General features: G+C 38.3%; 1 protein-coding gene across 1 annotated transcript in view; it reads left to right on the top strand.

Annotated features, from left to right (window-relative positions):
* csmd3a (CUB and Sushi multiple domains 3a) overlaps nucleotides 1-24,055 on the top strand; it is a gene marked incomplete at both ends in the record, with an annotated part of 339,298 nt that overhangs the window by 111,243 nt on the left and 204,000 nt on the right. The window contains 6 exons of the mRNA XM_081389133.1: nucleotides 53-235; nucleotides 7,362-7,688; nucleotides 9,612-9,806; nucleotides 14,512-14,650; nucleotides 17,915-18,102; nucleotides 19,085-19,273. Of these exons, the coding sequence (XP_081245259.1) occupies nucleotides 53-235; nucleotides 7,362-7,688; nucleotides 9,612-9,806; nucleotides 14,512-14,650; nucleotides 17,915-18,102; nucleotides 19,085-19,273 (1,221 nt within the window). The remainder of the gene's footprint in view (nucleotides 1-52; nucleotides 236-7,361; nucleotides 7,689-9,611; nucleotides 9,807-14,511; nucleotides 14,651-17,914; nucleotides 18,103-19,084; nucleotides 19,274-24,055) is intronic.

The following is a 24,055-nucleotide window of genomic DNA, read 5'->3' as shown; positions in this document are numbered from 1 at the left end:
ATCACTCCGCTGCATCAGAAGCTTCACTGCGGTTTCTCTCGCCTCCCGACAGAAATCGACAAGGAAAGTTGCGGGGATCCTGGGATCCCTCTGTACGGACTCCGCGAGGGCGCCGGCTTCTCCAACGGGGACGTTCTGCGCTTCGAGTGCCAGTTCGGGTTCGAGCTCATCGGAGAACGGATGATTTCCTGTCAGAATAACAATCAGTGGTCTGCAAACATCCCTATCTGTATATGTGAGTCTCTATATCATTATTACTTATAGCACAATGCTAATTCATGATAGCAATGTGATAAATCTTGTTAACAACATGCTAAAACATGCTAGCAACATGTTAAAACATGCTACCATGATGCTAAATCATGCTAGCAAAATGTTAATTCATGTTAGAAACATGTTAATTCATGCTAACAAAATGTTAAAACATGTTAACAACATGCTAATTCATGTTAACATCAGAATAACAATCAGTGGTCTGCAAACATCCACATGCGGCCCGCCACATGCGGCCCGCCAATCATCTCCATGCGGCCCGACGGCACCAACCTCCCTCCTCCTCTTTTTGCTCCGATTGACCTGAGAAACGTTTTACGTGTGAATATTTCAGCAGTTATTATATGTGTCCCGAATTTATGTCGACTGAACCAGCGATAGGCTACCAATCATTTGTGAATGAATCATTCTTTTGGTTCGATTCTTTCTAAACGCGCTTGCATAACGGTCTAAAACTATTCGGATTCATTCGGACTGCTCCGTCACTGAATCATCTGAAGCGGTTTCTCGTTCAGTACAGTAACAACTAATAGCGATGTTTTCAGTTGTTTCACTAGTTGTTTAAACACGGCCCAGCGCGGAGTTGCGTTTACTCCCGGTCCCGGACACACTAATATTAAACAGCGTTGCGACAACCAGTGGAAGCGTTTCAGTTCGACAGAAACATTTCTGTTACAAACCACAAATCACTCGATGATTTAATTAGTATTAAATCGGATGAGACAGCCTCAACATTCCCAACAAGACTGATGAGGAAAGCAGGAGAAACATTGTGGCATGAACGAAATTAGAAGACTTTAAATCCCCTAATCACCCTTACAAACATTTACCACATTTACTGTAGTAATTTACCATGGTTGGGCAGAAATGTGCAATATTTATATTGAATACTATGTAGTAATAAATAAATATAGTAAATATATACAATAATATTATATAGTATAATAGTAAATATAGTGATTTATATTGCATTAGTTTTATTAGGTAGGTAGAGGAATATTTAATGCTTGTTATGAAATTATGTCAGTTTCTTTGTAAAGGTGCGTATAGTTTTTTTAACTTGTGTTTAGGCATTTTTTATACAGTGGGAGCGAGTAGCCTGTGGTTAACAAGTCTCACTGTCAGAATATTTTCATTTAAGCATAACAATTATAAATAAAATAATTATTATTTCTCACCAACAGCTATAAGTTTGTATAAATAATTTATTTGTTCCAAGGAAAATAGTTGTACACAGCTGTAAATTATCAAGTTTTTATTTATTATGGTTTTATATATTTGCATACTGTTGGGTACCACATTTCCAAGTAAATACCACACTTCTTTAGGGTTACTTTAACTTATTTATTGAAACTGTTATGTTTCAATAAATAAGATAAACCCCCAAACCAACCCACCGGCCCACCTCAACTTTTCGATTTGATAATGCGGCCCTCGAATGAAACTAATTGAATAGCCCTGCTCTACATCATTATTATCTATAGCAAAATGATAATTCATGATAGCAATGTGATAAATCATGTTAACAACATGCTAAAACATGTTAGCAGCATGTTAAAACATGTTAGCAACATGTTAAAACATGCTACCATAATGCTAAATCATGTTAGCAAAATGCTAATTCATATTAGAAACATGCTAATTAATGTTAGCAAAATGCTAATTCATATTAGAAACATGCTAATTAATGTTAACAACATGCTAATTCATGTTAACATCAGAATAACAATCAGTAGTCTGCAAACATCCCTATCTGTATATATGAGTCTCTACATCATGATTATCTATAGCAAAATGCCAATTCATGTTAACAATGTGATAAATCATGTTAACAACATGCTTAAACATGTTAACAGCATGTTAAAACATGCTACCATAATGCTAAATCATGCTAGCAAAATGTTAATTAATGTTAGAATTAATGTTAAAGGAACTGTATGTAGGATTGTGGCCAAAACTGGTACTGCAATCACTTTAAAAATACTGTAGAGCGGTGTATCCCCTCCCCCTCCCCCCTGACTCGAGGTTGCCAGATAAGCTGCAGGATTCAGCAGAAACGTAGGCTGCTTCAATGAGCTTACAATGGAAAGTGACGACGAGACGTACACAGTTAGTTTTTTTTTCTGTTAATTATGTTTATGCTTCATGAGAGATATTTTGATAAGTAACTATGTATTTAAAAAATTTACTAATTGTCATTAGTTAAATATAATCGTAAAGATTGCTGGGGCCATAATAGCTGAAGAGATAAGAGTTTTTGATTTGATATTTAATTTGATTTGATTTCTTTATTTTGAACATATAAATGCAATTACAATTGAAAAAAATCTGAGAAAAAAAGGATAATAGTAAAACAAAGAATAAAAACATATAAACAACAAAATAAAACTTTCTTATTTTTCAATATGAAAAAACAAAAAATCTCGATTTAAGTACTAAAGTTTTTGTCATAAGTAGGCTAACAAATAACAAAAACATTTGCCACAGCAATTATAACGCGGGACAAATTCAATATCACCAATGGCTATCACAGGGTTGTTTTCAGTCCCATTAGAAAATATTGTTAGAGTAACTAAATTACATTAGCAATGGTCATACAGGTCAACCTGCAGCATGTGTAACTTAGTCCACGATATACGTGAAGAACGAATGACGAATAATTTTTCTGAGGTAAAGTAGTTCTGTCTCAATTACGTTTCAAATTGCCATAATGGGCGTGCTAATGTTGTTTTCATTAGCGTCTCAGCATAATGACAGAGAAACAGGCTCCTATAATGCATTGCAAATGTTAGGATACGTCCATGTGAGCTAATGTTACGTTACTTTGCACGAACATGCATAACTTTGTTCGACTGTCATGAATATATGAAATGTCCATTGACATCAAGTACAAGTTAGCCAAGCATAGATGAATCTTACCTGTCTAGGAGAAAATTAGCAACGTTGCGTCTGTGTTCAAATTCTTCTCAGTTTTCAGCCGCCTCCATCTTTCAAAAGCATCTCCAATACAAATTCTGGTTTTATTTCGGACTTTGTCACAACGAATTTCTGAATTATAACGAGGTCTTTTTGATTTAGTAACGTTAGACATTTTTATCCGACTAGAGTAGGTTAGAGCAAAGCTGGCAACCCGGATCCCGAAACACTACTGACTTCGTGATTGGTCGATAGGTGGAGGGAGGCGCGTCAGGCCAAAACACAAGATGACAACATCAACATCAGTTGAGGGCTGCAAGTCCACTTTTTAAATGACAATATCCTGGCCGGACTACTGTTGTCAGTGATATAAGTATTTGAAATGAACATGATTTCTTAATGTCTAGTGACACATCAGGGCCATTTTATGATTAATTGAAATAGATTTCTTACATACAGCTCCTTTAACAAAATGCTAAAATATGTTAACAACATGCTAATTCATGTTAACATCAGAATAACTCTCAGTGGTCTGGAAACATCCCTATCTGTATATGTGAGTCTCTATATCATTATGCACGTTCCTCCAAGCCTCAGTGTTTTTTTAATCTTCTCTGGAATGCATTATTAGATTAGGCTATTAACAAAGCATCTGAGTTAACAACATGCTAATTCAAGTTAACAGCTATGTGCTAAAACCTGTTAATTCATGTTAGCAATGTGTTAAAACCAGTTAATTCATGCTAGCAATGTGTTAAAACATGTTAGCAAAGTGTTTATTCATGCTAGCGAAGTGCTAAATCAGGCTATCAATGTGATAAATTATGTTATCAACATGCTAAAACATGCTAGCAACATGTTAAAACATGCTACCAAAATGTTAAATCATGTTAGCAAAATGCTTTATCGTGTTAGCAAAAAAATGCTCATTCATGTTACTAACATGCTGAAACATGTTGAAACATGCTAGAAACATGCTAATTAATATTAACAAAATGTTAAAACATGTTAACAACATGCTAATTCATGATTCAGAATAACAATCAGTGGTCTGCAAACATCCCTATCTGTATATGTGAGTCTGTATCATTATGCACGTTCTTAAAGCATGTGAACATTTTTATATTGGTTTGGCAAAGACTATTTAAGATGCTTCTTCGAAGACTAAATTTAAACATTATCTCATCCTAGAGCTTTAAAGCTCCAACCGCCAAACTCATCGCACTTATGATTTACATTAAACAGACGATCAAATCTATGAAAATTGCCTTAGACTTTCATTGAGGGGCTTAAAACTTTAATACGATAACTCGCTTCACCTACTATGTATCTATCACTAACAATACCTAGCAACTAGCTTAGAACATGCTAACAACCAGCTAATTCATGATAGCAATGTGATAAATCATGTTAGCAATATGTTAAAACATGCTAGCAACATGCTAATCCATGTTGGCAATGTGTTCAAGCATGCTAATTCATGCTAGAAACATGCTAACACCATGTTAAAACATGTTAATTTAAGTCAACATGATAATTCATGTTAACAATGTGTTAAAACCTGCTAATTCATGCTAGCAATGTGTTAAAACATGTTAGCAATCAGGTTAACAATGTGAAGAAACATGCTAGCTACATGCTAGTTCATCTTAAAAACATGCTAATGATGCTATTAACATCTTAATCCATGTTGGCAATGTGTTCAAACATGCTAATTCATGCTAGTAACATGTGCTAAATCACGTTTGCAATGTGATAAAACATTCGAGGACATGTTAAATCATAACAACATCCTAATTCACGCAATCAACGTGATATAACATTCTAGCAACATGTTAATAAACCAACAATGTGCCAAAAGTTTAATAGCGACGTGCTCATTAATGCTAGCACTGTGCTATTTCATGTTAGCTACTTGTTAAATCATGCTAGCAACATGCTAATTCATGTTAACAACATGCTAAAACATGCTAGTAACTTTTATTATACTTTCTCTGATTAAACCTTTTTCAAAGTTATTTTAAACTTTCAGACCTGGCTTTGTCAAGCCAACATCAAAGTTGGTCATCAAATGATACTCTTCTAGTGTCTCTTGTCATTGCAGTGAATGTAAAGCATGATTTATACTGTCAAGCTCACAAAAAGTACAATAAAAGTACTTCCAGGTCTTCTGAAGTCACATTCGAGCTGACGAAAATGATGTATATCAAAGGTGTCAGAAAAACAAGCCATATTAGCAGGTATTATGGTTAACTAAAACTAAAACCATTTAAAAAATAAAACCCATAAACTTCAGAAGTCGTAATGATGATGTGATCTGTGTTATTTTAGTTAGACTAAATTGAGCAATTTCATTTTTCTTTCTCTCAGACTAGAAGCTTTTTAAGTGCTAATGCAACAAAACGAAGAGCAAAGAATGCACATTAAGTGTATAATCGATGCTTTATGCCTTTCATCATTAGCATGCTGCCACAGAGAATGATGGGAAATTTTGCCTTTTCACACAAGCCTGTTGCTTCATTAACTGTGTGAGTAGTGAGTAGTATTTGCTGGCCAGTGTGATCACTATTCTTCATTAACGATTTGCATAAAACTAAATTATGCGGTTAACACCCACAATTAAAACTTAATTATGATCAAAACCATTTGGACGGTGACAGAATCTGTTTTTAATATCATGTTTTGGACACTATGATGAATACCATGTTTGTCAATATCAAGTAATACTATGATGAATGTCAGGAAGATTTTTTTTTATGTTTTTGAAGTCTTTTCTGCCCACCAAGACTGCATTTATTAGAGCAAAAATACAGTAAAAATACAGTAAAAATTGTTAAATATTTTTACATTGTAAAATAGTTGTTTTCTATGTGAATATATACTATAGTGTAATTTATATCTGTGATCAAAGCTGAATTTTCAGCATCATTATTCCAGTCTATCACATGATCCTTTAGATCATTCTAATATGATGATTTGCTGCTCGAGAAACGGTTATGATTATCAATGCTGAAAACAGCTTCATATTTTTGTAGAAACTGTCATACATTTTATTATACATGATTCTTTGATGAATAGAAAGTTCAAAATACAGAATTTATTTGAAATGGGATCCTTGCTGAAAAAAAAAAAAAATCTTTTCTTACAAATATATATATGATCATTCTGACAAGGCTTGAAAGTCAGTCCTTCTAGAAAGATCTTGAGCTTGGAAGTCATAATTACTATGTGAAGTGCATTTAAGTGATCATAACATGGACGTCGCCGATTTCTGTTGCCATTATGTAATTTTCCTGCCAACTTCTCCTGAGAGGAATGGAAATGCACAGACGTTTAGCTCTCTTCATTTACATTAGTCCTTGTGCATTCAGGAAATAATTTAGGACCACAGTTCTCCATCCTCGCCAGCTCATTATGAGCAACGAATCGCTTAGAGTCTGTGAAACGCATGTCTAAATGAAATGATGTCAAGAGGTCGGACTAATTAAACCGGTGCTTTATGTCAGTGTGTGTAAACAAAACTAATTCTGCGCCGTTAAACATGGCTGACAGACTCTAAAGAACAGCTGCGCTCATGGAAGTTGATAAGATGACAATTCTCTTGGAGATTTACAACTAAACAGCTCCGTTGTACCAAAGTGCAATGTCATTTCAATGTTTTTGAGCTCTACTAGAACAGGTTTTAATGCATTAATGTTGAATATCTTCCTCATATTCTCCATTGTTGCGGCTCCTCTCTTCAGAGTTTGTCAGTAACGCTCTGTTTACTTCCTGTCTCTATGAAGCCCCTCCTTCTGAAAAGCACACTGTGCTCTGATTGGTCGGCTGGAGCAGTGTGTTGTGATTGGTCGAGCGCTTCGAGTGTGTTTGGGAAATGTCCCGCCCCTTACCATAACCGCCAGTTTAACACACTACTAACTAACTCAACCAGGCCCCGCCCCTTTATTCTGCGCATTAATTATTTAAATGAGGAATATTGTGACGTGTTCGTTCCTGGAAGAAACTCAAGACTACAAAAGAAGGCGTTTCAGGAGTTCAGAAACACTGACACTGATGTAGAGAAGAACTCACGCTGGAGGGACTTTGAAAAATTTGTCAAACTCAAATATTATGCAATGAATTTAGATGAGTCTGTTCTGCTCTTAACCATCAGCATCTCCTCCGTCTCTTAGTTCCCTGTATGTCCAACTTCACGGCTGCGATGGGAACCGTTCTATCTCCGGATTATCCCGAGGGATACGGGAACAACCTGAACTGTGTGTGGCTAATCATCACTGAGCCGGGCAGCCGAATCCACCTGGCCTTCAACGACTTCGACCTGGAGCCCCCGTACGACTCGCTGACGGTGCGGGACGGGGATCTGGTGGAGGCGCTGGTGCTGGGACGCTTCTCCGGGGCCGAGGTGCCTTCACATCTCACCAGCAACTCCAACATCATCCAGCTGGAGTTCCAGGCCGACCACTCGATGTCCGGCCGAGGCTTCAACATCTCCTACAGCAGTGAGTGCTTGAGGGACTGAGGGGTTTAGAGGCAGAGATTGAGGCTGTTTTTGCTGTATGAAGTGTTTGTTGCAATCTTAAATCAAGATACACATTTACTGGAGAAGCAGAATGACAGTGATTGAGGCTGTTTTTGAAAAAAGAGTTCTTCCTTAGTGTTTCTGTCTTGTTTTTCAGTTCAAATATCTAAACATTCTTAAATCAGGATACATTTAGTGGAGAAGAAAAATGACAGAGATTGAGTCTGTTTTTGCTGTATGAAGTGTTTGTTGCACTGCCAAAAAAGTTCTAAACATTCTTAAATCTAGATACATTTACTGGAGCAGCAGAATGACTGGAGATATTGAGTTTTGATTTCTGAAAAAATATCTGCTGATGGGGTCAGAAATTATAGGGCCCTATCACACACTCGGTGCAATGCAGTGCCAGGCGCGACTCAAATGTGTTTCGCTAGTTTCAGCCCGACGCAGTTTTCATTTTCACGTCCTGCGCCATGTTGTTTAAATAGCTAATGCATTTGCGCCCATTTGTGCGTCCATGGGCTTCTGGTCTGAGAACGAGTGTGTGTGTTCAGGAGCATTGTTGGAGCGTTGCTATTTTGAGGACCAGAAATAGACTGAGCCGTTGACCGATTGAAACCTGGTCTAAAGTCAATGGCGCAATTTTTTGTTGTTGTTGTTTAAAGAACACGTTAGTAAAGTGCGGCGATAGACGGGACCACAACGCGCGTACACTCTGCTTATTACTCACACACTCTGCTTATTACACACACAGGGACGCTGATTGATAAAGATTGATATTGTGTAGATAAAGATATGGTGGAATCCGGCTTGTACCGTGGATGGTCTCTTTAACCTCACACACACACACACACACCACACACACACACACACACACACACACACACACACACACACACACACACACACACACACACACACACACACACACGAGCAGATCCGTTTCCCTTCTTGCAAATTCCGCCATGTAAATAACGAATCTGCCACGGCGAGACTCTGATTGGTTTATTTCATGTTATAAACCGGGACCGGGGTGCCGGGAGCGCCGACCATTTTTCCCGTCGTTAAACTCAAAAAAGTGGATTCAGACATGCACTTGCGCCGTGCGCTGTAGACCGTGAGCTTAGACCGCTACAATACGGCCCATATTTTTTTTCCTTTAGATTAAGTTTTTTTTTTTGTGACCCCATTGGCAGATATTTGTTCTTGTTTTCAGCACTAACTCACTTCATTTGAATACATTTTTTAGAAAACAAGACTCAATATCTGACGGAAAAACATAATTTTTGCCATTTTTTCAGGAAATATTTTTTTAACAATATATTTTTTGTGAAAAATAAGAAACACAGCATTATTACAAACAAGAAATTGATATTGTTATTTATATAGTTATCATAAATAACAATAAAACACTATTTATTTATGTATTCATTTATTTACAAGCTTATGTATCTTTTTTTTCTGAAAAACATTTATTTATTTATTTACATGCTTTTTTAGGTGTTTTAGAAAAATCTTTTTAGGCTGTTCTAAACTAAAAGAGTTTGTGATGCTTTCGTTTTTGCTAACAACAATGTTGGCATGCGAGTTGTTGTCTTCAATCTGATTCAGAAACAGCCGTCAAGTAGGACATATGGAAGGACATATTTTCCTCGATTTAATTCATAAGCCATTTATCCACCAGCATCAAACAACTTAATCCTGTTCGCTGAACATCATACCATTAGCTCAGCCAAAATAATCCTCAAATGCCTGTGTGGGTACACAAGACCCTAGTGTTTACCCACAATCCTCTGTTTTCTACAGTTTGGTATTGCATTATGTATGCGCTCGTTCCCTTCCATTTCATTAAGTAAGTCACGTCGTAAGTAACAAGCCCTGTGCTTTGATGTTATTTGTTCAGCGTTTGGACACAATGAGTGCCCGGACCCCGGAGTGCCGATGAATGCCAAGCGCTTTGGTAATAATTTCCAGCTGGGAAGCTCCATATCAGTGGTGTGTGAGGAGGGCTTCATAAAGACGCAAGGCTCGGATACTATTGTGTGTGAACTGGAGGCGGGAAAGGTGATGTGGAGTGGTTTGATCCCCAAGTGTGAAGGTAGGTTTCAAAGCGCTTGCGTCCCTTTAAATGTTACTGTGGAATACATTTATCAAAGCTGAGCGAAGGAACATTTTCCGAAAGATTGATCTAACTTACATCCCTGGAACTCGTAGGGAAGTGGTTTTTAGTTCCACTTCTTATTAGAGTTGATGCACCAAAAAATGGAGGAAAACATAATGAACTTCAGTTATTTGATCATGTGGTCTATAAGAGAACTAGACTCTTACTGTAAATATTCCTTATGTATACCTGCATCGAAGATTCATTTTAAATGAAAGCAATATGAGTTTGTACATGACAGTGATTTTACCACAGGTAACAACACGATAAAAGACATCCATCCATCCATCTTAATCAAAGTTTTTGTCTTAACCAGTCATGAATTTGAATACAATTTTTCGTGACTGTATTTATATCCGTACGGAAAGCGATGATGGATAATTCACCCTTAGATCTTGAAAATAAAGAAAAGGAAACTGTTCAAACAAATACAAATATGTGTATTCTTTGACAAAGATTGTTTCAGTCGCTCAGTATTAATTTTTTAATAATATTAAAATGGTGTAATATTTATGTGTATTGTTTATGTATTTATTATATGTAATATGTATATTAATATGTGCTTGATTAAGTGCAGTGCACTTGCAGAGAGACTCCGCCCACACATACTTCAGATTTTTTTATTGATTTGTGCCCTGTCCCAAATGGCACACTCCGGACTTGTGGACTTCCTCAGAGTCATGTAGTGCAGACCTATAGGGCCCTTGGCGCGAGTCCACGAGGGCGCATTGAGAGGTATTTTTGGGACAGACTCGATCGTCAAGCCGGAAATAGCGGTCTGGTTGTTGTTGGACAGGAGAAATCGCATTTTTGCGCTCCGATGTCTTATCTCCATGTCAACTACACAGCCTAATTTTACAGTTCTATATTTTGATATTGTGCATGCCACCTGGGCATTAGACAATAGATAAATCATGCTTATTTATTTAAATTATGTATACAGTTGTACATAATAATACATAATGTTCCATTTGAACTAAGATTACAATTTTTACACATAATGAAAATGTGCAGGAGTTTCAGATGAATTTACAGGTTTCAATATTCATACTATGTTTACATATGACTCAGTAAAGCCCTGACATTCGGTTCTATTTATTTAATGAATCATAATGTGATCGTATTATCCAACGCACTATTATTATGTTTGAGACATCAATCACTGGTCGATGACCCTAATGTTTGTATACACTGTAGGTAACAACTGGTAAAATGTACATCTGGGTCATCAAAACCGTAATATTTCCTTCTCAGCCATGTCAACAATTGTCCGTGAACGAAATCTCCTCCCATCCGTTGTGTGATTGGCCTTTCGCAAGGAATCCTGGGTAGTTAAAGTGTGTGGAGCCTGCATCTATGCGGGCTTCGCGGGAGACCGCTTCAAGGGTACAAAGGGGGCGCTGCTGAGCACACTTCAGAGCGTTAAAATGCTGAATGGGACGGCCTACAGACTCGTAGACTCGGGAGCACGCGCAATTTAAGTCCACGAGACCGAAAGTCCACATGAAGTGCGCCATTTGGTACAGGGCCTTGGTTGTGAGTGCAGTGAGCTTGCAGAGACTCCGCCCACACTCTCTTCTGATTGGCTGTGATTGTTTTTGCCACATTTGGTAGCTGTGTAGCGTCTTGTGTTGACAGACAAATTGCTGGAATCTTATTGCATCGCGTCTGGTTAGGTTTAACTAAGTTAAACAGAGTGCCTAAAAACATTTAAAACCATCCTGGTTGGCTGGTGTTAACTGGTTTAAGCTGGATGTGTCTGATTTAAGTCGGTCTCCCAGCGTGACTACTAAAAAAGTGGTCTAGCCTGTAAAAACGTTGGCTGGTTTAAGCTGTTTTTCCCTCTTTACCATGGTAAAATCACTGTAAGACATAGCCACTGCTTCAAGGTATGAGTTAGTAGAAAAATACAAGGGTTTTATGAATATGTGTCCAGAAGTTGGGTATTTTGACATAGTGTCACGAAACACACACAGGAAAAGGGAGATCCAATTGCAGTATTTTAATAGGGTATTCTGTACTCACAATCCAGTCCAGGCCAGGGTCAAAATCCAATGAGTCAATCCGAAAACAAACAAGAACAGGCACAAACAGACTACCAGAAGTGGTGTGACAATATACAAGGACTCCATGACAATGACTAAACAGACAGGGTATATATACACACAGATACTAACAAGGTGACGGGAAACAGCTGAGTGCAATGATCAATGAGTGACAGAACAGGATGATGGGAAATGTAGTTATGAGTGAAAGACACCGTGGGGGAAGAGGACCTCTAGTGGTTACCCAGGGAACACAAACCAGACACTGTGACACATAGTCAAACATTGACATCCGTATATACAGCTTTTTTTGGTGTGCAAACTTCTTACCTTTTTATTTACTCAAATCACACGACCTCTCTGCAAAACTGGCCTTATAAAGTGTCAAGTTTTTGCTAATTACCATGTGCAACTGTTGTGGAGATGAATGGGGATGCTAGCAGTTAGCTTTATCTATGCTAACAGATGACAGCTTTCTTCAAGTATTAAAACCTACTTTTGCGAAACCAAATCTGCAAACATGCAGAAAGTGCCCAGCTTACCATTTGTGGTTCCCAGAAAAAAGACGTTTCTAAGAACAGACGTTCTCTTTAGGTTATAAAAAATAGAGCCTACAGAGAATTTACTTATTTGGTTCCTGAAAGAAAAAAAACAACTGGGAACGTTCTGGGTTTGCTGGGTGTTTTTGATTGGCAAAAAAAAAAAAAAAAAAAAAGCGTAGGTCGTCCGCCTGTTCTTTTTCCTTGCTTTTCCCGGAGACTGGTGTGATTCCTCCAGACACTTATTTCAGTGAGATCTGTCAGGTAGTTAGAGGCGTTTTGTGCGTCTTGTAAGTTTACTTACAGCACCTTTAAAATCAAGAACTTTTTAATCTCCAAAGAACATATAGCTAACCCAAAGATGCTGTACTGCAACAAATATCTAAACATTATTAAATCAAGATAGATTTTCTTGATAAGTACAAAGTTTCTAAGTCTTGTTTTCTATAAAAAATAAATTAGTTTATGCTTAAAGGACAAGTTCGGTATTTTACACTTAAAGCCCTGTTTTCAGATCGTTTCTGATGAAATACAACGGTTAAGATTGAAATTTGGACACATGCTGCTGGCCCGAGAATTTTCGGTTTCTGTGGTAGCGCCCCCCCACCTACAGAATGGCTGCACAGGTGCACTGGAACAGTCCTTCCTAAAACGCATTAAACTTTCATTTACAAAGACGTGAAACTCACCGAGTGGTCAGGGGTGTTCACTGATATGCTCACACAGAAATCGCTACAAAAGATGCTTTCCAACAGGTGTTTTACCATTCGTTGTAAAACTGTGGACCTATTTTTCCAAACGCCTCACACCCGTACATTCTTCCGTTGAGAGCTTGAATAATAGACACTCCAGCCCAGTTTCCGACGGCGGAGTAATACCGTACCTCACAGCACATCCAATACAAGTCAGTGGAGTTGGACAAAAACTACGATAAAACCTGTTGGAAAGCATCTTTTGCAGCGATTTCTGTGTGAGCATATCAGTGAACACCCCTGACCACTCGGTGAGTTTCACGTCTTTGTAATCGAAAGTTTAATGCGTTTTAGGAAGGATTGCTCCAGTGCACCTGTGCAGCCATTCTGGAGGTGGGGGGGCGCTACCACAGAAACCGAAAATTCTCGGGCCAGCAGCATGTGTCCAAATTTCAATCTTAACCGTTGTATTTCATCAGAAACGATCTGAAAACAGGGCTTTAAGTGTAAAATACCGAACTTGTCCTTTAAAACTGCCAATTTTATTCACAATATTTAAAGGGGTCATATGATGCTAATTTAAAAGTTAATTATTTCTTTATCAGATGTAATAGAATAGGTTAACATGCTTTAATGTTCCAAAAAACATTTGTGTGTTTACAAATGCTTTGGAAGTGTTACTGACCAGACACACACTCGAGGTGTTCGGCCAATCACAACGCACTGACTCAGCTGGCCAATCAGAGCACTCTTGGCTTTTCGAACCTAAACAATCTGGCTTTGTAGAAATCACTGCGTTTCAGACAGACTGGGAATAGAGGTGCTGCAATAATGTGAAAAATTGTGTGTGTTTTCTAAACAATAAAGGTCATTAATATATTACACCCAATAGTTAAATTAATGATCTTTTGAATAGCATCATATGACCCCTTTAAGAATATTCAGACATTTTACTGAAAAAAGGCCAAAAATGTTTGTTTAAAAATCATTGGTAACACTTTACAGTAAGGTTCATTAGTTAACATGAGTTAATGCATTTACTAACATGAACTAACAATGAACAATACATTTGTTACAGTATTAGTTAATCTTTGTTAATGAATAATAATCCAGCTGTTCATTGTTTGTTCATGTTAGTTCACAGTGCATTAACTAATGCTAATAAATACAACCTTTGATTTTAATAATGTATTAGTAAATGTTGGAATTAACATTAACAGTATTGTTCATTCTTAGTTCATGTTAACTAATGAACCTTATTGTAAAGAGTTACCAAATCATTTTTTGCAGAGAAGAGGAGGTTTCTCTGCCGAACTTAAGTGTCCTAATAATTATTCTGCTGGTGTGTATGTAAATGTGTCGTCAGCCCCGTGTGGAGGCCACTTCACGGCTCCGGTGGGACTGGTTCTGTCCCCGGGGTGGCCCGGATACTACAAAGATTCCCTGAGCTGCGAGTGGGTCATCGAGGCCGAGGCGGGACGCTCCATCAAGATCAGCTTTGACAGGTCTGTTGGATCGCTCTGAGAATACACACACACTGAGGCATCAGCTTTATCCTCCAACACAAATCACATCAGCGCATATCACGCCTACAGAAGCATCATATTCATATTTCTTTATCCGTGTCCTTTGGGTGTGAGTTTTATAAAGTCTCGGTCTGCTGTAAGAGGCTAGTTAATAAAGTGTAATGTCAAAGGTAATTGAAGCGTAAGCTTGAGCTGAATGTGGGAAAGTTCACATCCATCCATCCATCCATCATCCATCCATCCATCCATCATCCATCCATCCATCCATCCATCCATCCATCCATCCATCCATCCATCCATCCATCCATCCATCCATCATTCATCCATCCATCCATCATCCATCCATCCATCCATCCATCCATCATTCATCCATCCATCCATCCATCCATCCATCTTTCCATCTATCACAATTCATCCATCCATCATTCATCCGTCCATCCATCCATCCGTTTATGTGCTTTATTTAATGTTAAAAGCGTGTCATGTGACTGTGAATATCATTTAGTGCTCCAGCTTTGAAGCTGTAAAAGCAACAGTGGATAATTCACCTCAGATCTTGAAATTAAACAAATGGAAACAAGAACATTCAAACTGTGAACACACCGTGTATTATTTGACAAAGATTGTTTTAGTAACTCAGCCTATGTATTTTTAATGTTTAAATGGTGTAATATTTGTGAATTTGATTATGTAGCTACTTTACCATTTTCTTCCGAGTGCCGTCGAGATTACTCTCTGGTGCCGTGCACTCGCCGCGAGACTCCGCCCACACGCTGTTCTGATTGTCTGACTCCACCCACCCACACACTGCTCTGATTGGCTGACTCTGCCCACACGCTGTTCTGATTGTCTGACTCCACCCACACACTGCTCTGATTGGCTGACTCCGCCCACACACTGTTCTGATTAGCTGACTCCGCCCACATGATGTTCTGATTGTCTGACTCCGCCCAAACACTGTTCTGATTGTCTGACTCCACCCACACACTGCTCTGATTGGCTGACTCCGCCCACACACTGTTCTGATTAGCTGACTCCGCCCACATGATGTTCTGATTGGCTGACTCCGCCCACGCGCTGTTCTGATTGGCTTTGGCTTGGATTGATTTTGACGCATCTCGCAGTCGCGTCGCGTATAGTGTGGACAGACACATTATTTGTCGCTGGAATCTTATCGCATCGCGTCTGGTTAGGACACGGTGTAAGGCATCAGCTCTCTGCGACGACAAATCACATCAGCGCATATCACGCTTACAGAGTGTTTGGGTGTGAGTTTTATAAAGTCTCGGTCTGCTGTAAGAGTCTATAAAGTGTAATGTCAAAGGTAATTGAATCGTAAGCCTGAGCTGAATGCGGGAACGTTCACATGTTTCCGGATAGTGTTTGTCATGGCGTTCAGGCCGAGAGCGGCTCAACATTAGCGTCTGGATAAATGATGGCACAGTGTCACATCCACGGCTTGATCCATAGGCAGCTGTGAAAGGGAAATGGAATTAATCTGTATCTTGTTACGAATGGTTGACTTTATATTTCATTTGCACTGCAATGCTTCCCTTGAGTAGCGCATTGAAATAGCATCAGATCTGGAGTTTGATAGGAGTGACTCCCGGGAGCGAACGCCTCGAGATCAGGAGCACAAAACACTGGATTGTGTTTCTCCGGCTCTTCTTTTTTTTTCTTTCTTTCTTCTGTAAAATATGAAAGGAGATCTTATGATAAATGTGCTGGCTGCTCTTTTCTATCAAATTACTTACAAAATAAGAAGACTTGATGATGTCATCCGTCTATCTATCCACCATCATAAATTTGATTATGAGTGCAGTGCGTTTGCAGAGAGACTCCGCCCACACACTCTTCTGATTGGCTGTGGTTTGTGATTGATTTGGTTGTGAGTGCAGTGCGCTTGCAGAGAGACTCCGCCCACACTCTCTTCTGATTGGCTGTGGTTTGTGATTGATTTGGTTGTGAGTGCAGTGAGCTTGCAGAGAGACTCCGCCCACACTCTCTTCTGATTGGCTGTGGTTTGTGATTGATTTGGTTGTGAGTGCAGTGCGCTTGCAGAGAGACTCCACCCACACTCTCTTCTGATTGGCTGTGGTTTGTGATTGATTTGGTTGCGAGTGCAGTGCGCTTGCAGAGAGACTCCACCCACACTCTCTTCTGATTGGCTGTGGTTTGTGATTGATTTGGTTGTGAGTGCAGTGCGCTTGCAGAGAGACTCCACCCACACTCTCTTCTGATTGGCTGTGGTTTGTGATTGATTTGGTTGTGAGTGCAGTGCACTTGCAGAGAGACTCCACCCACACTCTCTTCTGATTGGCTGTGGTTTGTGATTGATTTGGTTGCGAGTGCAGTGCGCTTGCAGAGAGACTCCGCCCACACACTCTTCTGATTGGCTGTGGTTTGTGATTGATTTGGTTGTGAGTGCAGTGCGCTTGCAGAGAGACTCCGCCCACACTCTCTTCTGATTGGCTGTGGTTTGTGATTGATTTGGTTGTGAGTGCAGTGCGCTTGCAGAGAGACTCCGCCCACACTCTCTTCTGATTGGCTGTGGTTTGTGATTGAAATAAAACAAATAACTAAATAAAACAAAATAAAGATATCATAAAAGTGCACGTGCCTTGTTTGAATTTAAGTCTTCTGAAATCATATGATTGCGTTGTGTGATATGTATAGAGTACATTTATTTATATATTTATCTCCATCGATCCTTTCATCCATCTATCTATCCATCATCCATTCATCCATCATCCATCCTTCTATCTGTTTATCCATCCTTCGATCCATCCATCATCTATTTTCAGCTCTATTTGTCAGGCAATAATAACATGATTTCATAAGAAGACTATCTTCAGAAGAATAACTTACATGATTACTTTAGACTATTTTAGTGATTCATTTTGTTTTCGTTGTAATGAATGTCATTTTGCGGAAGACCGAAAGAATACCGGTTCGGAACAACACGAGGATGCATAAATGACTGCATTTTCATTATTAGCTCAACCATTCCATGAAATCAAGCTCACGGCAGCAGATCTGTGTGTACTCACACACATCACAAAGCGGTTTGATCCCCTCAGTAAACAGTGTGAACACTGGCTTCTCATTAACAGAGGCGGTCGACGAGCAACAGTTGGTCAGCCGTGGGTAATGAGCTGTTTGTGTTTGTGTGTCTGGATAGAAACACATTTCACCGTGTCCTTTTTTAAATCTCCTTTCTTTGATCTGTTTTATTTCCGGCAGGTTCCAGACAGAACTCAATTATGACTTTCTGGAGGTTCACGACGGGCCTAATCTCCTCTCGCCCCTTATCGCCTCTCTAAATGGCACCCAAGTCCCTCAGTTCCTGTTCAGCAGCGGAAACTTCCTGTATCTTCTCTTCACCACCGATAACAGTCGCTCTAACAGTGGCTTTAAGCTCTTTTATGAAAGTGAGTCGGCCGTCTTTATAAACGCTGTGCCTTTTGCCTGAGAAATGATATTTCAACCTGAATCGTATCTGTTTCTGCACACAAGCAAACAGCTTGAGGATTTCTCTTTGTAGTATTCTGTCTCACTCTCTCCATTTCTTTCCCTTTTTTTGCGATTTAGTGTGCTTTATTGATTTGACAAAAACTGCTTTCATATTTCCAGACCGTTTGCAGCATTGCTGCTTACAACCATAAATGCTATAAAATAAAATGAAAATAGTTTTTATTTAATTTCATATTGCTGCCTGAGTAAACAAGTACAGTTTACATACAGTTATCAATGCAATGTATTGCAATAATTTAATTTAATTTAATTTAATTTAATTTAATTTAATTTAATTTAATTTAATTTAATTTAATTTAATTTAATTTAATTTAAACAATAAACTCAAGGTAAGTTTACATTGCTTTTTTTGGATGTTTACCTTTAATGCACAATAAAATGATTTTTTTTTACTTCATTTTATATTTTTACTGGAGTAAACAAGAATTACTAACAAATCCAATCCAATGCAATGCAACGCAACGCAATGTAATTAAATTAAAAATTAAATTAAATTAAATTAAATTAATTTTATGTAAGTTTACATTGTTTACATTATTTTTGAAACTGTATGTTTACCTTAATGCACAATACAATTTTATTTTATTTTCATACTTAATTTTATAGTGCTGCCAGTGTAAATAAGGATTATTAAAAAACTAAATCATTTTAAACACAATTATCAGTGCAATGCAATGCATTCCAATAAAATAAAAATAAAATCATTTTAGTAAGTTCGCATTGTTTTTTTCTGAAACCATATACATGTACCTTTAATGCACAATAAAATAAAATGATAATTATTAACTTTATTAACTATTATTAAAAATATCTCTTTAACTCTTATTTTAACTTTAAATGATGTCAAATAATCTCTCGTTGTCATTCTCTGTGCTTCAGGCGTCACTCTGGACACTCATTCATGTCTGGATCCCGGTGTTCCGGTAAACGGGATCCGTTACGGCCAGGACTTGGCCATCGGCTCGGTGGTGTGGTTTGGCTGTGAGCCCGGATACAGACTTAGCCACGAGGACCAGTTAGTGTGTGAGAAGAACCACTGGTGGAGCCACCCTCTGCCCACGTGTGACGGTGAGCTGGCCTCTCCATCAGACCAGTAAAAAACATTCAGCTATTGTAGCGTTTTAATTAAAGCCTCATTGTATGAGCCTGTATAATAATTCTCATCACATTTAATTCAGACTGCAAATCTCATCAAAAAACAATTTCTCTCACAGCAGGAAATACCGTCAGATCTAAGTAAAAAACATTTCTGTTGAAACTGGTTGTTCATATGACAATATGTAGTTAAAGTTTCATTCAGAACATTTAGAATGCATGTTGGCAAAAAATTATATTGTTTTTGTTCAGTTTATGCATGTATAAATTAATAATAAATACATATCAATGCAATGCAATAAAATAAAATGTAATAAACAAAAATAAAAATCAAGTCTTACATTGTTTACATTACATTTTTTTAATTGTATGTTTACATTAATGCACAATAAAATTAAATTTTAATTTGTATACTTCATTTTTTAGTGCTGCCAGAGTAAACAAGGATTATAAAAAATATAAAATATAAACACAATTATCAGTGCAATGCAATGCATTCCATAAAATAAAATAATTTTAGTAAGTTTGCATAGATTTTTTTCCGAAACTGTACATTTACCTTTAATGCAAAATAAAATAAAATAAAATAAAATAAAATAAAATAAAATAAAATAAAATAAAATAAAATAAAATAAAATAAAATAAAATAAAATAAAATAAAATAAAATAAAATAAAATAAAATAAAATAAACAATAAACTAAAATTAAATAAGTTCTGAAACTGTACGTTTACCTTTAATGCACAATAAAATAAAATAAATTAACTTAATTTTATATTGCTACTGGAGTAAACAAGGATTATAAAAAAAATAAAAAATAAAGACAATTATCAATGCAATGCAATGAATAAAGTGCAATAAAATAAAATATATGTCGGCAAAAAATTATATTGTTTTTGTTTAGTGCATACATGTAGCGCCTATTATTGTCTATTGTGTCAAAAGAATGAATACATTACATCCCCATCCATATACATTATTTATAGAGGCTGAAGTGTTACGGAATGTTCTGTTCTTAAAAAGTCTGTGACTAAGTTCTCAAAGTTTTGTATTTTTCATGAGCAGCTTTGGCACTATGAGAACTGACAAGCGTCTCCGTCTATTCAATTAGACATAATGATCAGCTAAAATGTTAATTATGAACCAGAAGAACCCCTTGAAAATGTTTAGTTTGCTGACTAGCGCGCAGGACTCAAGACATAGTTCACGTTCAGCATGAAACTGATACTCTAATACTCGAATAATTTATTGAAATTAAGTGCTACCGTCCATTCTGTTGACTTTAACCTTCGGGTAAAATGTTCTTATTTCCAAAAGAGCACTCATCGCATGTCTGGCCCATTTGGCATATTCAATTTTAATGAATCCATGTCATTCTGAATGAACTGAATGTGGAGGAAATATTTTGGGTACTTCACAGTGCCAGAGGGAAGAAAGAAAGAAAGAGATTTAGGCAGATGTTGAGCCCGAGGCGCTAGACTCTTTCATTGTCTCGCAGGGAGTGACGCTGACATTCATTATCATTAAAGGTGAAGTCGCTGAGGAAATATGCATTCATTCCTTGAATTCTGAAGTTGCATGAAAGCTCTTTAGTTAGGAAAACGCTAAGTTATAAGGTTAAGGGTAACTTTAGTGAAACATGCATTGCAAGAATAAACCTAGGGGCCACTTAAGAAAATTTTAAGGGGACATATCATGAAAATCTGACTTTCTCTGTGTGTCAGTGCTATAATCGGTGCTTCTACCAACCCAGAAAACGTGGAAAGTGAAACCCAGTAACTGTGTTCTGGTGAGTCTTTCTCTGCAAGCATGTTATAAAATAAGCCGATCAGACTTCGCTCTCCTTCTGACGTATGAAGAGGATCTTATTATAATATTACCGGCCCTTAATCTGCACGTTTACACACACCAGCCGACATTTGGTTTCACACGCGACAACAGAGACCAGTTCTAACGCAATGATGAAGATCCAGCAGAGCCTGAAGCTGTTCTGTGGTTGAGCACAGACGAGCACTGAACACTATTGACCAGAACATGTCACCGCTGTCTTATAAACACCTCAGGAACTGTGGACACTTGTGGAGAAGTTCAACATGATGATGAGATGATCAGTGTAACTCAACAACAACTACAGAAATGTCTCCGCTAACATTCAGAAGCTCTTCCTGAGTCTCTCCGTAAGGCTGAACTCGCTACTGGTTATTCTGGGATTCTGGATGAGGGAGATTGGCCTGTTCTGTTATTGCCGGAGTTTCTGAAGCTCGTGTAAAGACTCCACCCTCTTCTGAACGGAGGCGGAGCTAAAGCTCATTTGCATTTAAAGGGACACACACAAACGGCGTGTTTTTGCTCAGACACAAAAAGAGGCAAATTTGACCAGCTATAATAAATGATCTGGGGGGAATTATGAGCTGAAATTTCACAGACACATTCTGGGGACACCATAGATTTGTATTATAACTTGTGAAAAGGGTTATAATATGTCACCTTTAAGGCTGTTGTTAAGTATTTTCCCTTAATGACTTGAGAGTTCCCTTATGCATTGCAACAAAGCCCTTAACAACCATTTAGCCCTGAAAAAAGGGACCAAAACAGGTCGTCTGCTTAACTCAAGCACAATGGATGATCTTATGTTAATTGAGGAGGAGGAAGTACCGATGTGCAATTTTAGCGATCGAAATAAGCCTGTGGAAAGAATGACGTGAAACTAAAATTGAATGAACGCCAACGTTTTCATCACTTCCTCTCTGCGCTTAAAGTAATTATCCCATGCCAGGCTTTCATCTGCAAGAGTGACTGATTATAGCGGATGGCTTGGGTGTTTTTCCCCTGTTTTTTGTTTTTGTTTTTTAAAGAAAAGTTTTTTTTTTTTAATCTATGGTCCATTCCTGCATTTTGTTTGCAGAGAGACTCCGCCCACAATCTCTTCTGATTGGCTGTGGTTTGTGATTGATTTGGTTGTGAGTGCAGTGAGCTTGCAGAGAGACTCCGCCCACACGCTCTTCTGATTGGCTGTGGTTTGTGATTGATTTGGTTGTGAGTGCAGTGAGCTTGCAGAGAGACTCCGCCCACACACTCTTCTGATTGGCTGTGGTTTGTGATTGATTTGGTTGTGAGTGCAGTGAGCTTGCAGAGAGACTCCGCCCACACGCTCTTCTGATTGGCTGTGGTTTGTGATTGATTTGGTTGTGAGTGCAGTGAGCTTGCAGAGAGACTCCGCCCACAATCTCTTCTGATTGGCTGTGGTTTGTGATTGATTTGGTTGTGAGTGCAGTGAGCTTGCAGAGAGACTCCGCCCACAATCTCTTCTGATTGGCTGTGGTTTGTGATTGATTTGGTTGTGAGTGCAGTGCGCTTGCAGAGACTCCGTCCACACTCTCTTCTGATTGGCTGTGGTTTGTGATTGATTTTGTTGTGAGTGCAGTGAGCTTGCAGAGAGACTCCGCCCACACGCTCTTCTGATTGGCTGTGGTTTGTGATTGATTTGGTTGTGAGTGCAGTGAGCTTGCAGAGAGACTCCGCCCACACGCTCTTCTGATTGGCTGTGGTTTGTGATTGATTTGGTTGTGAGTGCAGTGAGCTTGCAGAGAGACTCCGCCCACACGCTCTTCTGATTGGCTGTGGTTTGTGATTGATTTGGTTGTGAGTGCAGTGAGCTTGCAGAGAGACTCCGCCCACAATCTCTTCTGATTGGCTGTGGTTTGTGATTGATTTGGTTGCGTGTATGGTGTGGACCATGCGCGTAATTTGCACGGGGGTTACGGGGGTCATGACCCCCTCAAAAATCAGATCCAGCTAATATAACCCCCCCAATATCATCACATCATTCAGATTAAAATAAATATGAAATATTCCGAATTAATACTTTTGTTCGTTTTCTTTATTAATTTCATTTGCCAGCAAGAAAGATAGTATCATATTTTTAAAAAATCTGTAATGTACCCCCGCCCACCGCACCGACTACTTGGTATTACCCAACCCGCTTTCTCTACCAAGTTTGTTAACTATTTTGCGCAGTCGCTGGGATGAATGGTTGGAGAAGCATGCTAACGGATGGAAAGATGAAAAGGACACTGAAAGGTAGCCAGACAACGATTTTTCATTGTTGGTCGACACCAGCCAAAAAGAGGAAAAATCCTGACCAAACGGAGGTACCCCTATATTAGCTCGGCGTTTTTCAAAGTGTGGGGCGCGGGCGCGGCCCACTGGTGGGAAATAGAGACATGACAAGTGGGGCGCGACAAACAGGATTTGTGCCCAACTTTTTAATTCCTTTATTTATTGACCATACACTCAAAACAAAACAAAGACACGTTTAAATGTAAGCCTTACTTAACCTTTACACACGTAAGTTTAAAAGTTTTTCAAGGCGACCGTTATTGATATATCACTTTATGGTTCCCATGGAGACGCGTCATTCATTGCTTGTCACACCGCAGCCGCGCTGAATGACTGATGATCTGCTTTTATTTCCTTTTTTATTCAAAATTTCACAAATTTGTTAGCTATAGCAGGATATATATGATATTCCGATTGTCAAATATGTGCAAGTGGATGTGTTTTGTTGTTCAAACACCTTTATAACGATCGCGTTAGTTGAGCTGTATGCGCAACGTATTTTAGGTAGCTGCTATCTTATTAAAATACCTAAAAAAAAAAAAAAATACGTAAGTTACATTATTAGGAATTTACCACCTCCGGCTCAATTTGAGATTATTATTATTTAATTTTTTTATTATTATTATTATTTTGTTCT

Source organism: Scardinius erythrophthalmus (genome assembly GCF_964197995.2).
Source record: "Scardinius erythrophthalmus genome assembly, chromosome: 16".
NCBI lineage: Eukaryota > Metazoa > Chordata > Actinopteri > Cypriniformes > Leuciscidae > Scardinius > Scardinius erythrophthalmus.
This window is presented reverse-complemented; position numbering and strand designations above follow the sequence as displayed.